Source organism: Rattus norvegicus, chromosome 1 (assembly GCF_036323735.1).
Source record: "Rattus norvegicus strain BN/NHsdMcwi chromosome 1, GRCr8, whole genome shotgun sequence".
In the NCBI taxonomy this organism is placed as follows: Eukaryota; Metazoa; Chordata; class Mammalia; order Rodentia; family Muridae; genus Rattus; species Rattus norvegicus.
Window position 1 is genome coordinate 75582394 of NC_086019.1, and position 13391 is coordinate 75595784.

Genomic DNA, 13391 nt, shown 5'->3' on the forward strand with positions numbered 1-13391 from the left:
TTATCATAACCAAAGTGAAGAGGAAGGGATGATTGGACTTAGGGCTTTTAGTCATAGAAAACAAGTGTGGACTTATTTGTGGACTCTTATGGAGACTTACCTGAAGCATGGATCTTAAAAAAAAAGCCAGTACTTACTGGCTGTAATTACCACAGTGAGATGGGTACTCCTACATCAATTAATAATTAAGAAAATGCTTCAGAGGTATAAGGATAGGCTAGTGTTGGCTGATAGCATATCTCAGTTCATGATTGTTCACAGTACTTAGCGCTGAATTAAAAATTATTACCTAAAAACATCAGCTTACAATCTCTGTAGTTTGTGCACACAGCTCGCTATCTTTTTTTCCCCGTGTATTACTAGACATTCAGCAACTATCCAACACTTCTTCAATGTATTTCCAATACTCATAGCTGGTCACAATAGACAAAATGAAATGGCAATCACTTCGTGTAGATAAAATAAGCTGGTTGAATTGTTAATGTGCTAATATAAAACATAAAAAAATAGTGAAAACTCATGTCAGAATGTACCTCATTTTTTTCTCAGATGCCATCCTCCGTGTGCACTGCAGATTGTAGTTCTGGATACAGAAGATTCTGGAAGGAGGGAATGGCAGCCTGCTGTTTTGTTTGCAGTCCCTGCCCTGAAAATGCAATTTCTAATGAGACAAGTGAGTGTTTGCTGCTCTGATAAATCCAGAGAATATGTTCTTTGTCTGCCACACTGGCATGATAAACTCAACTAAAAGGCAACTGCAAATATAAAGTATATCACTTTTATAATTTACTAGTTATAGATACAAAAAATTAACAAAATCCCGACAAACACACACACACACACACACACACACACACACACACACACACACACACACACACACAAACACTCTTTGTGCCGAGAACCACATATTGATTCATTGCAAATTGATGGCAAGTTGCATTTTCACAAAGAAATAGTTTAGAAAATGAAACTGCAATTTGAGGGAATTCTCCACAAGATTTTTCAAACAATTCATCCATTGTAAAATGACATGTACATTAGATTTTAGTCACAATTTTTTAATCTAATTTTTCACATTTCATTAATACTTCTGATATACATATGATTATGCACACCGTAAAGGTATAGGAGAACATGAAGAATTGAATATAATATCAAATCTACTGGACTACATCATGAGTCTGCTAGGTACAAAATCCATGTTCTCTCTAAAATTAATATATAATATAAATGTAGTTGTAAATTCATGAGAAACTGATAAGTACTGTAATATTCTGATGGCCATGTTCAAAGCCAGATGGGATATGACTCTAGGAAGTATGTGATAAGATTCGATGCTCAATTAAATCATTTAAATAATTTGTTGCTAAGGCTTACACTTTGAGTTTATTTCCATGATACATGTAGTAGAACCAAGCAACATACTCAGAAGATGTCTTTTGAAGGCATGCAATCCAATATACATTTTGCTTGAAAATATTTTTAAAAGTATACTGAAATTATTTTCAGTGTAAAAATGAGTATTAATATTTACATCAATGAATTCCACAAAAATTCCATAAAATATTTTTATTACACTAATTGCTTATATGTGTAGGATGGGTAACATAGGTTAAGGTACATATGAGCAAATAACACCCCTATAGTTACATTTACATGCCCTTGTGAGATACCTGACATGGTGCTGGGAAGTAAACTCAGGTTCCATGGTAGAGCAAAACATAGTATTTACAGCTTATTCAACTTCTTGGACTTTTAGGCAACTTATCAAAACATACCTCTCCACAAATGCCTTGTTCTAGACAAGAATTATGAAAACCATGAAATCAACATTTTCTGAACTGACATACAAATTAAGTGCAATTACAATCACAGATCATACTATGCAAGTTTCTTTCATTGGATTTTTTAATTTACATTTCAAATGTTATTCCCTTTCCCAGTTTCCTATCAATAAGCCCCATATACGCCCCCCTTACCTGCTTCTATAAGGGTGTGCACTACTTCACCCAGCCACCTTTCATGCCACCTCCCAACATTCCCCTTCACTGTGGGTCCACCCTTTGCAGGAACAAGGGCTTTTCATCCCAATTGATGGTCCATCCATGTCTCTGGGTGGTAGTTTAGTCCCTGAGCGCTCTATTTGGTTGACATTGGTTTTCTTCTGAGGGTGCAAGCCCCTTCTACTCTTTCAATCCTTTCTCTAATTCCTCCATGGGGATCCCATTCTCAGTTCAATAGTTTGCTGCTATCATTCGCCTCTGTACTTGACATGCTCTGGCTGTGTCTCTCAGGAGACACATCATGCATTTCTAAGCTTTAACAATCTTATCTGGTTTTGGTGGCTATATACGCATGTGGGGCAGGCTCTGAGTGGCCATTACTTCAGTCTCTGATACAAACTTTGCCTCCATATCCACTCCTATAAATATTTTTGTTCCCCCTTTGAAGATAGAGTGAAGTATCCACACTTTGGTCATCCTTGAGCTTCATGTGTCTGTGGATTGTATGTTGGATAATTCGATATTTGGGGCTAATACTTCTCAGTGAGTGCATACTATGTGTGTTTTTCTGTGATTGGGTTACTTCACTCAGGATGATATTTTCTAGTTCAATCCATTTGCCTATGAATTTCATGAAGTCATTGTTTTTGATAGCTGATTAGCATTCCATTGTTTAGATGTGCCACATTTTCTTTAGCCATTCATCTGTTGAAGGGCATCTGCATTCTTTATAGCTTCTGGCTATAATAAATAAGGCATAGAGTGGTTTTACCAGTTTGCAATCCCATCAACAATGGAGGAGTGTTCCGTTTTCTCATCATCCTCGCCAGCATCTGTTGTCACCTGAGTTTTTATCTTAGCTTTCTGAGTGGTGTGAAGTGGAATCTCAGAGTTGTTTTGATTTGCATTTCCTTGATGACTAAAGATACTGAGCAGTTATATAGGTACTTTTCAGCCACTCTTTATTGCTTAGCTAAGAATTCTTTGCTTAGCTATATACACCATTATTAATAGGGTTATTTGGTGCTCTGGGTATAAATTCTTGAGTTCTTGATATATGTTGGATATTAGTCCTGTATCAGATGTAGGATTGGTAAAGACCTTTTCCCAAGCTGTTGGTTGCCATTTTATCCTAATGATACTGTCCTTTGCCTTACAGAAGGTTTGCAGTTTTATAAGGTCCCATTTGTGGATTTTTGATCTTAGAGCAGAAGCATTAGTGTTTTGTTCAGGAAATTTACCCCAGTGCCCATGTGATAGAGACTCTTCCCCACTTTTTCTTCTATTAGTGTGACTATATCTGGTTTAATGTGGAAGTTCTTGATTGACGTGGACTTAAGCTTTGTACAGAGTGATACAAATGGAATGATTTGCATTCTTCTACATGCTGATGTCCAGTTGAACAAGCACTACAATTTGTGCTGTTGAAAATGTTGAAAATGCCATCTTTGTTCCTTCCATTGGATGGTTGTAACTCCTTCGTCAAAGATCAAGTGACCATAGTTGTGTGGGTTCATTACTGGGTCTTCAATTCTATTCCATTGATCTACCTGCCTGTCTCTGTACAAATACCATACAGTTTTATCACTATTCCTTTGTAATATTGCTTGAGGTCATGGATGGTAATTCCCCCTGAAGTTCTTTTGTTGTTGAGTACAGTTTTTGCTATCCTGGGTTTTTTGTTATTCCAAATGAATTTGCATGATCATGATGGATGATCCTTTTGATGTGTTCTTGGATTGGATTTGCAAGAATTTTTTTGGGTATTTTTGGATCAATATTCATAAGGGAAATTTGTCTGAAGTTCTCTTTCTTTGTTGGGTCTTTGTGTCATTTCGGTATAAGAGTAATTGTGGCTTCATAGAAGGAATTTGATAGTACTCCATCTGTTTCCATTTTATGGAATAGTTTGGACAGTATTGGTATGAGGTCTTCTATGTAGTTCTGATAGAATTCTGCACTAAACCCATCTGGTCCTGGGTTTTTTTTTTGGTTGGGAGACTTTTAATAACTGCTTTTATTTCTTTAGGAGTTATAGGATTGTTTAGATGGTTTATTAACTTTGGTACCTGATATCTTTCTAACTCTATGTAGAATTGATTTGGAATTTTGGTGGGGATTGCATTGAATCTGTAGATTGCTTTTGGCAAAATGGCCACTATTACTACATTAATCCTGCCAATCATGGGCCTGGGAGATCTTTCCATCTTCTAAAATATTCTCAAATTCTTTCTTCAGAGACTTGAAACTCTTGTCATAAATATCGTTCACTTGCTTGGTTAGAGTAACACCTAGGCATTTTATATTATTTGGGATTACTGTGAAGGGTGTCATTTCCCTAACTTTTTCTCAGCCTGTTTATCCTTTGAATAGAAGAGGGTTACTGATTTGTTTGAGTTAGTTTTATACCCCAACACTTTGCTGAAGTTGCTTATCAGGCTTAGTAGTTTTCTAGTGGAACTTTTGGGGTCACTTAAGTACACTATCATACCATTTGCAAATACGGATATTTTGACTTCTTCTTTCCAATTTGTATCCCTTTCACCTCCTTTTCTTGCCAGATTGCTCTGGCTAGGACATTGAGTACTATATTGAATAAGTAGGGCAAGAGTTGACATCCTTGTCTAGTTTCTAATTTTGGTGGGATTGTTTCAAGTTTCTCTCCATTTAGTTTAATGTTAGATACTGGTTTTCTGAATATTGCTCTTACTATGTTTAGTTATGGACCTTGAATTCCTGATCTTTCCAGGACTTTTATCATGAAGGAGTGTTGAATTGTCTCAAATGCTTTTTCAGCATCTAATGAAATGACCATGTGTTTTTTTTTTTTTTGAGTTTGGTTATATCCTGGATTACATTGATGGATTTCCTAGTATTGAATCATCCCTTCATCCATGGGATGAAGCCTACTTGATCATTATGAATGATCATTTTGATATGTGCTTGGATTCAGTTTCCAAGAATTTTATCAAGTACTTTTGCATCGATATTCATAAGGGAAATTGATCTGATGTTCTCTTCCTTTGTTGGGTCTTCATGTCATTTCACTATAAGAGTAATTGTGGCTTCATAGAAGGAATTGGATAGTGCTCCACCTGTTTCTATTTTGTGGAATGATTTGGACAGTATTGGTATATGGTCTTCTATGAAGATCTGCCAGAATTCTGCAGTGAACCCATCTGGTCCTAGGCTCTTTTTGGTTAAAAGATTTTAATAACAGCATACATTTCTTTAGGAGTTATGTGGTTGTTTTGATGGTTTATCTGATCCTGATTTAAATTTGGGACCTGGTATTTGTCTAGAAAATTGTCCATTTCCTCCAGATTCACCAGTTTGTTGATTATAGGCTTTTTAGTAGGATCTGATAGTTTTTTTTTAAATTTCCTCAGATACTGTTGTTATGTCTCCCTTTTCATTTTTGAGCCTTGAGTTTGATTATTAGATGACTTTTTCTCCTCTTGAGTGTATTTGCTTCTTTTTTTCTAGAGCTTTTAGGTGTGCTGTCAAGCTACTAAAATATGTTCTGTCCTGCTTTGTTTTGGAGGCATGTGGAGCTCTGATTTTTTCTCTCAGCACTGCTTACTAGAAAAGAATTTGGAAAACCAAGGAAGAACATCAACATATTTTGAAATGACTTAAAAACTGAGTGCAATTAAATTCTCAGTTCATACTATAGCCATGATGGATGTTAAAACATAGAAATAGGGTACCATTGCTTAATACATACAATCTTGTTTACCATACTTGCTTAAGGATTCTTCTTAAGGATTGTTCATTCTGTTTGTCAATACTGATGCCATCTTTGAGTACATTCACAGACACAGAGTCCCATAGGAAGGGAGATGAGGCAAGAATGAAATTTGGTCAACTTTCCAAAAGAAGGATTCAAAGTGAAGGACTTCTTAGTACAAAGTATCTACTGAATTTTTGTCAACATTGTTAATATTAGTGCTGCTCATGAACAATAACCAGACCTTTTGTTTACTTATTGCCAGATGAGGATACATCTGAGGGCTTATTTCTTTAATATTTTCTACATTTCAAACGTTAATATTATATTACCTCACATTCTACAAATTCTTCTTATGACGTAGGATAGAAAGCACTTAAATTTAAAAAATGCAATTGTTACGTTTACATGAACACATGCATATAAATATATACACATACACACACATGTTAACTGTTCAATTTAATGTTGTTTCTTTGTTAAAAATTTGAGCTAGTGAATTCTTGAGTACCTGTTACAGGACTTATTCCAGTAGATGTCACAGTCTCAATGTTTCATACGGAACATATTCATAAAAGAGTCAATGAGCTCAGAAAAGAGTATGTGTAAGGATATATATATATACATATATATATTATATATACATATATATCCAACTACAGTGCAGTTGCTGAATGTATCTTTTCTAAATTCAATAATACTTGATATCCACATAGAAACAAAATATAGTTTAGGTAATCTTTATTTCTGATATTGTAAACAATATGATGAACAAAGTTAAATAAACAAAGAAAATATTGCTTGGTTTTCTTTTCGCTTAAATCTTATGAACATTATGAATTAAAAGCAATGCTGTGCAGCAGTGTTCTTCAAATTAAATTCTCAGCATCAAAAGCAGCAATACAAGGATTGTTTCAGGATCCTTACTTGAAATACCCTGTCAAAAAATTTAATTGCAACACTAACTAAACTTTCCTTTGGACATCAGATATGGATCAATGTGTTAATTGTCCAGAATACCAATATGCCAACACAAAACGGAACAAATGCATTCAGAAAAATGTGATGTTTCTAAGCTATGAAGACCCCTTGGGGTTGGTGCTTGCCATAACAGTCTTTGTTTTCTCTGCATTAACAGCTGTGGTTCTTTGGGTCTTTGTGAAGCACCATGACACTCCTATTGTGAAGGCAAATAACAGAATCCTCAGCTACATATTAATCATATCACTCATGTTCTGTTTTCTGTGCTCCTTTCTTTTTATTGGCCATCCTAACATAACAACCTGTATCTTACAGCAAATCACATTTGGAATTGTATTCACTGTGGCTGTTTCCACAATTCTGGCCAAAACAATCACTGTGGTTCTGGCTTTCAAAGTCACAAACCCAGGAAGAAGGCTGAGAAACTTCCTGGTATTAGGAATACCCAACTACATAATCCCCATATGTTCACTATTGCAATGTATTCTGTGTGCAATCTGGCTAGCAGTTTCTCCTCCTTTTGTTGATATTGATGAACACACTGAGCGTGGCCACATCATCATTATGTGCAACAAAGGCTCAGTTACTGCATTCTACTGTGTCCTGGGATACTTGGCCTGCTTGGCACTTGCAAGCTTCACTGTGGCTTTCTTGGCAAAGAATCTGCCAGACACATTCAATGAAGCCAAGTTCTTGACCTTCAGCATGCTGGTGTTCTGCAGTGTCTGGGTCACCTTCCTCCCTGTCTACCACAGCACCAAGGGCAAGATCATGGTTGCTGTGGAGATATTCTCCATTTTGGCATCCAGTGCAGGGATGCTTGGATGCATCTTTGCACCCAAGATTTACATCATTTTAATGAGACCAGAGAGAAATTCTATCCAAAAGATAAGAGAGAAATCATATTTCTGAACAAATTATTTCAGAATTTCTTTCAAATGTAAACATGGTACATACCCACCAAATATTGTTACGGTGCATGTATCTAGTTTTAGAATCACTCTCACTGATACCTAGTGATGTCCAGAAATACCATATATACCAATCTTGCATTCTTTATACATAAAATACTGCATTTATTCACTAGTTTAGTTTCTTCTGAGAAAACTAAAATTATCAAATTACTATTACAAATTTATTCATCATTTTGCTTCATGAAATAGAAAGTGAGTTCCAGGACAGAAATAGCTATACATAGAAACCAGCTAACAAATCAAACAATCAATCAGACAAGCAAACTAACTAAAGAATCAACAAAGACGAAATCAGGACTCATTTTCTGATTGCCAGTAACAGCACATACATGACAGAATGCTGACTTTTTTTCAGCTACTCTTTAAACTATTGGCCAATAGTCTAAGGTGGGAATTTTCCTTTTCTGAAACACAAAAACATAATAACACATACTACACAGAAGTCAGGGACCCCTGTGGAATAATTAGGGAATAGTTGGAAGAAGATGAGTAGAAGGGTGACCAATAGGAAGACCAGCAACCCCAACTAGCCTGGACACCCAAGATCTCTCTGATATTGAACCACTCACTACGCAGCATTCACCAGTTGATATGAGGCCCCTGACACATATGGAGCATAGGATTACATGGTCTGGCCTCAGTGAGAGAAAACAAACTTAAACCCCAAGATACTTGAGGCCCCAGGCATTGGGAAGGTATGGGGGTTTTGAACATTGGGAATATTGTCTTGGAAATGGGGAGGAGGTATGGGATGAGGGAGAGTCAGGGGGCAGACTGGTAGGGGTATAGTGACTGGACTGTAAAAAAAGATTAACAACCAATAAAATAAAATAAAATGACTTAAAATAAAATATAGATATATCAACATGACATTGTTTTGTAGTTGTAGAAAAGATGGGTAAAATTACTGATATTGGCATTTACCTAATTTTTCTCAGAAACTGCCCTTAGTGTACATTTCTAATTGAGTTCCTGTATTCAGAAAATTCTGCAATGATGAATTGGGAGCTAGATGCTTTGATTATGCTGCTTCCTTGAAAATGTAATTTCCAAAAAGAAAATTGTGTGTTTGCAGCTGCACTAAGGCATTTAGAATTGTCAATTCTTCTCCCTGATCTGGGATGGTGAATGGGTCTAAAATGTATCAGCATGAACGAAATTATCATTTGACTAAGTTAGTCTAGTTAGTCTTTGTAGAAGTCTGTTCATTAATAATGTCCCTTTAAGGAACACATTCCACATTAACATCCATATTTTACTCGTGGAAAAACCATGGAAAATGTCATGATGGCAAAGAAAGATTTAATATTCAAACTATGATTGAAGGGAATTCCTCACAAATCTTTATACTAACTGATCTATAAAATTACATTTATATTATATTACAATCAGAATTTTGGTATTTACTTTTTTTTACATTTATGTATGTGACTGTATTTATTTTCTGGTCAGCATGTAAGTTCAGAATCCAGTGGAGAAAAGAAAATGTCAAAATGTCAACTAGATAATATTTGTTGGATGCTAGAAATTAGAAATCAAGGTCTCTGTTAGATTAATGTAGAGGATAAATGTTTACTTGTAACATAAAATTATGCTGAAGAAGGTACTGAGCACATTATTCATGAACCAGACACCCCAACTTCAAAAATTCAAATGACTTGATACAAACAGATTGGGACAAGATCTTTACCAAACTTATTTCGCATAGTGAGCTAACATCTAATAAGTACAAAGAACTCAGGAGTGTGACTCCAGAACATGAAATAATTCTATCAGAAATGAGGTACAGGACTAAAAATGGAATTCTCACCTGAGGAATATTGAATGGCTAAGATGAACCTAAAGTAATGATCAACATCCTTACACATCAGAGAAATGAAAATCAAGCAATCCTGAGATTCTATCGCATACCAGGTGAATGGACAAAATCAAAACCTCAGCTGACCGCAGATGCTTGCAAGGATGAAGAGAATGAGGAGGACTCCTCCACTTTTGTTGGAATTACAAGTTAGTACAACCACTCTGTAAAACTGGCTGGCAGTTTCTCATAAATGCATTTTGAAGAAAAAAAATAAATAAAACCCTGGAAGCACATCATTACTATCTCCAAATATTTCAAAATTCAGTGCAATTGCAATAATGTTTCCCTTTTTTCTTTTTATTTTTTTTAAATTTACTTATTCTTTTTTTAAAGTCTAGATTTCATTTCCCTCCAGGTGGTCCACCCTCTGTCTGATTGTTCCATATCTCATATCCCCTCCTCTTCTCCATGTGGATATTCCCAGCGCCATACTATATACCCCACAATAGCTCTTCATTCCCTGGAACCTCCAATCCCTTGAGGGTTAAGTGAACCTTTTCTCTCTATGACTATACCAGGGAGTCCTCTACTGTTTATATGTCTGGCATAACATGCCAGCTAGTGTATGTTGCCTGACTTGACTTGTGGCATGGCGTCTGAGGGATCTCAAGGATCTCAGTTTGGTGAAACCATTGGTCTTCCTATGTGGTCACCCTCAATCTCAATGTCTTCCAGGCTTTTCCTAATTTAACCTCATTGGTCCCTGACTTCAGTCCATTGGTTGGGTGTGAGTATCTGCTTCTATTTCAGTGAAGTGCTTCTTGGAGTTTTTTCATAAAATAGACATCATTTAAAACAATATTTATACTGAGTAGGTTACAACCCTTTTATTATGTCCATGGCATGATCACTCATACTTCTTGATCTACAAAGATTCTGCAGTGAGCAGATATTCTAATTCCCTTATCCTGTCAATTTCTTCAACAAAATATGAAGTAGTCTTTATTCATCTTCATTTCATAATTTGTATCTCAGATGTCCCTTCACTTTCCCTTACTTTGTGTTTACTTCTCTGCATTGTTTCCATCATGTAAAGTCATTTATTCTGTGACTTATAATTTAACTTTTGAAAGCATAGTTATATTACAGTTATATAAATTGCACAACACACACACTGAACATTTCTAATGACAATGGAGGAGTCCACCCACTCCTGCCACACCAAGAAAAACTTAACTCCCAGCATCTCTGACACAACAGGACTTCAGGAGCTTTGTCGCACAAGGATTTCAGTATCTCTTCAGTCATCTTGATGCACAGGAACTCTGACACTCAGGATCACAGTATCACAGGACACAAGAATCATGGGATCACAAAGTCACCTGGACTCTGAGAAGCTCTGACATAACCAAGATCACAAAAAGGACAAACTCTAGTCAGAGACAGCGAGAGCAGACAGTAGAGATAACCATATGGCAAGAGGCAAGCACAGGAACATAACCAACAGAAACCAAAGCAACTTGGCATTATCAAAACTCAGTTTTCCCACTACAGCAAGTCCTGGATTCCCCCATTACAACTGAAAAGCAAGATTTGGAGTTAAATTCATATCTCATAATAATGATAGAGGACTTTAAGTGGGAAATGGATAACTCCCTTATAAAAACACAGGAGAATAAATGCAAACTGGTAAAGAAAATGAAAACCATCCAGTATCTAAAAATGGAAATGGGAAAAATTTTTAAAAAACACAAAAAGGAGAAAACACTGGAGATAGTAAATCTAGAAAATACATCAGGGATCACAGATGCAAGCATCACCAAAAGAATGAAAGAGATAGAAAAGAGAATCTCAAGTGCAGAAGATTCCATAGAAGTCATTGATACAACAGCCAAAGAAAATGCAATATACAAAAACCTCCAAACCCAAAACATCCAGGATATCCAGAAGAAAATGAGAAAATCAAATCTAAGAATAATAGGTATAGAAGAGAACAAAGATTCCCAACTTAAAGGGTCAGGAAATACCTTTTAAAAAGTGTCAAAGAAAACATCCCTAACCTAAAGAAATATTTGCCTAAAAACATACAAGAAGCTTAGAAAACTCCAAATAGATTGGCCCAGAAAAGAAATGCCATCTGTCACATAATAGTCAAAATACCAAATGCACAAAACAGGGAAAGACTATTAAAAGCAGTAACAGAGAAAAGTCAAGTAACATATAAAGGCAGACCTATCAGAATTGCACCAGACTTTTCAACAAAGACCATAAAAGCCTGGACAAATGTCATGCAGACCATAAGAGAACACAATTGCCAGCCCAGGCTCCAATACCCAGCAAACTCTCAATTCCCATAGGTGGAGAAAACAAAATATTTCGTAATAAAAACAAATATACACAATATCTTTCCACAAATCTGGCACTACAAATGATAAAAGAAGGAAATCTCCAACACAATGAGGGAGTCTACACAGTAGGAAAATAAAGAAACTAATCTTGAAACAAACCCAAAGGAAGATAGGCACAAAAACGTAATTCTACCTTTAACAACCAAAATAACAGGAAACAAAAAAAAACTACTCATTAATATCTCTTAACACCGATGGACTCATTTCCCAATAAAAAGACATAGACTAAGAGACTGCATATGTAGACAGGGCTCAGCATTTTGCTGCTTACAGGAAATGCACCTCCTTGACAAAGACAGACACTAACTCAGAGTAAAAGGCTAGAAAAATTTTTTCCATGCAAATGGTTCCAAGAAACATGCTAGAGTAGCCTCTGTAATATCAAATAGAATTGACTTTCTACTAAAAGTTATCAAAAAGCATAAGGAAGGGAAATTCATACTCATCAAATGAAAAATCCACCAATATGAGCTCAGAATTCTGAATAACTATGCTGCAAATCCATGGGCATCTACATTTGTGAACCTTCCTAAAGCTCAAAGCATAAATTGCACCACACTCAGTAGTAGTGCGAGACTTCAACAACCCACTCTCAGCAATGTAACAATCATGGAAACAGAAACTGAGCAGAGACACAGTGAAAATAACAGAAGTTATGAAACAAATTGTATTCACAGATATCCTTAGAACTTATCTTTGTAAACAAAAGAATATACCTTCTTCTCAAAAGCTCATAATACCTTCTTGAAAATTGAACATATAATTGGGCACAAAACAGGACTCAACAGATAAAGGAGATTGAAATAATCACACGCATCCTATCAGATCACCACAGACACAGGCTGGTCTTCAAAAACAAAGAAAACAACAGAGAGCCCACATACATACTAGAGCATTGTTCAATTTCCACGTATATGTGGGCATTCTTCCCTTATTGTTATTGAAGACCAGTTTTAGGCCGTGGTGGTCCGATAGCAAGCATCGGATTATTTCTATCTTTCTGTACCTGTTGAGGCCCGTTTTTTGACCAATTATATGGTCAATTTTGGAGAAAGTACCATGAGGAGCTGAGAAGAAGGTATATCCTTTTGCTTTAGGACAGAATGTTCTATAAATATCCGTTAAGTCCATTTGGCTCATGACTTCTCTTAGTCTGTCTACATCTCTGTTTAATTTCTGTTTCCATGATCTGTCCATTGATGAGAGTGGGGTGTTGAAATCTCCCACTATTATTGTGTGAGGTGCAATGTGTGTTTTGAGCTTTAGTAAGGTTTCTTTTACGTATGTAGGTGCCCTTGTATTTGGGCCATAGATATTTAGGATTGAGAGTTCATCTTGGTGGATTTTTCCTTTGATGAATATGAAGTGTCCTTCCTTATCTTTTTTGATGACTTTTAATTGAAAATTGATTTTATTTGATATTAGAATGGCTACTCCAGCTTGCTTCTTCTGACCATATGCTTGGAAAGTTGTTTTCCAGCCTTTCACTCT

General features: G+C 36.0%; 1 protein-coding gene across 2 annotated transcripts in view; it reads left to right on the plus strand.

Moving 5' to 3' along the window:
* Nucleotides 1–7629, plus strand: part of Vom2r28 (vomeronasal 2 receptor, 28) — a 29320-nt gene extending 21691 nt beyond the window's left edge. The window contains exons 5-6 of one of the 2 annotated variants that reach the window (NM_001099472.1): nucleotides 550–673; nucleotides 6725–7629. In NM_001099472.1, the coding sequence (NP_001092942.1) occupies nucleotides 550–673; nucleotides 6725–7629 (1029 nt within the window). The remainder of the gene's footprint in view (nucleotides 1–549; nucleotides 674–6724) is intronic. The other variant, XM_039103749.1, reaches the window with a different exon arrangement.
* Nucleotides 7630–13391: the final 5762 nt, after the last annotated feature.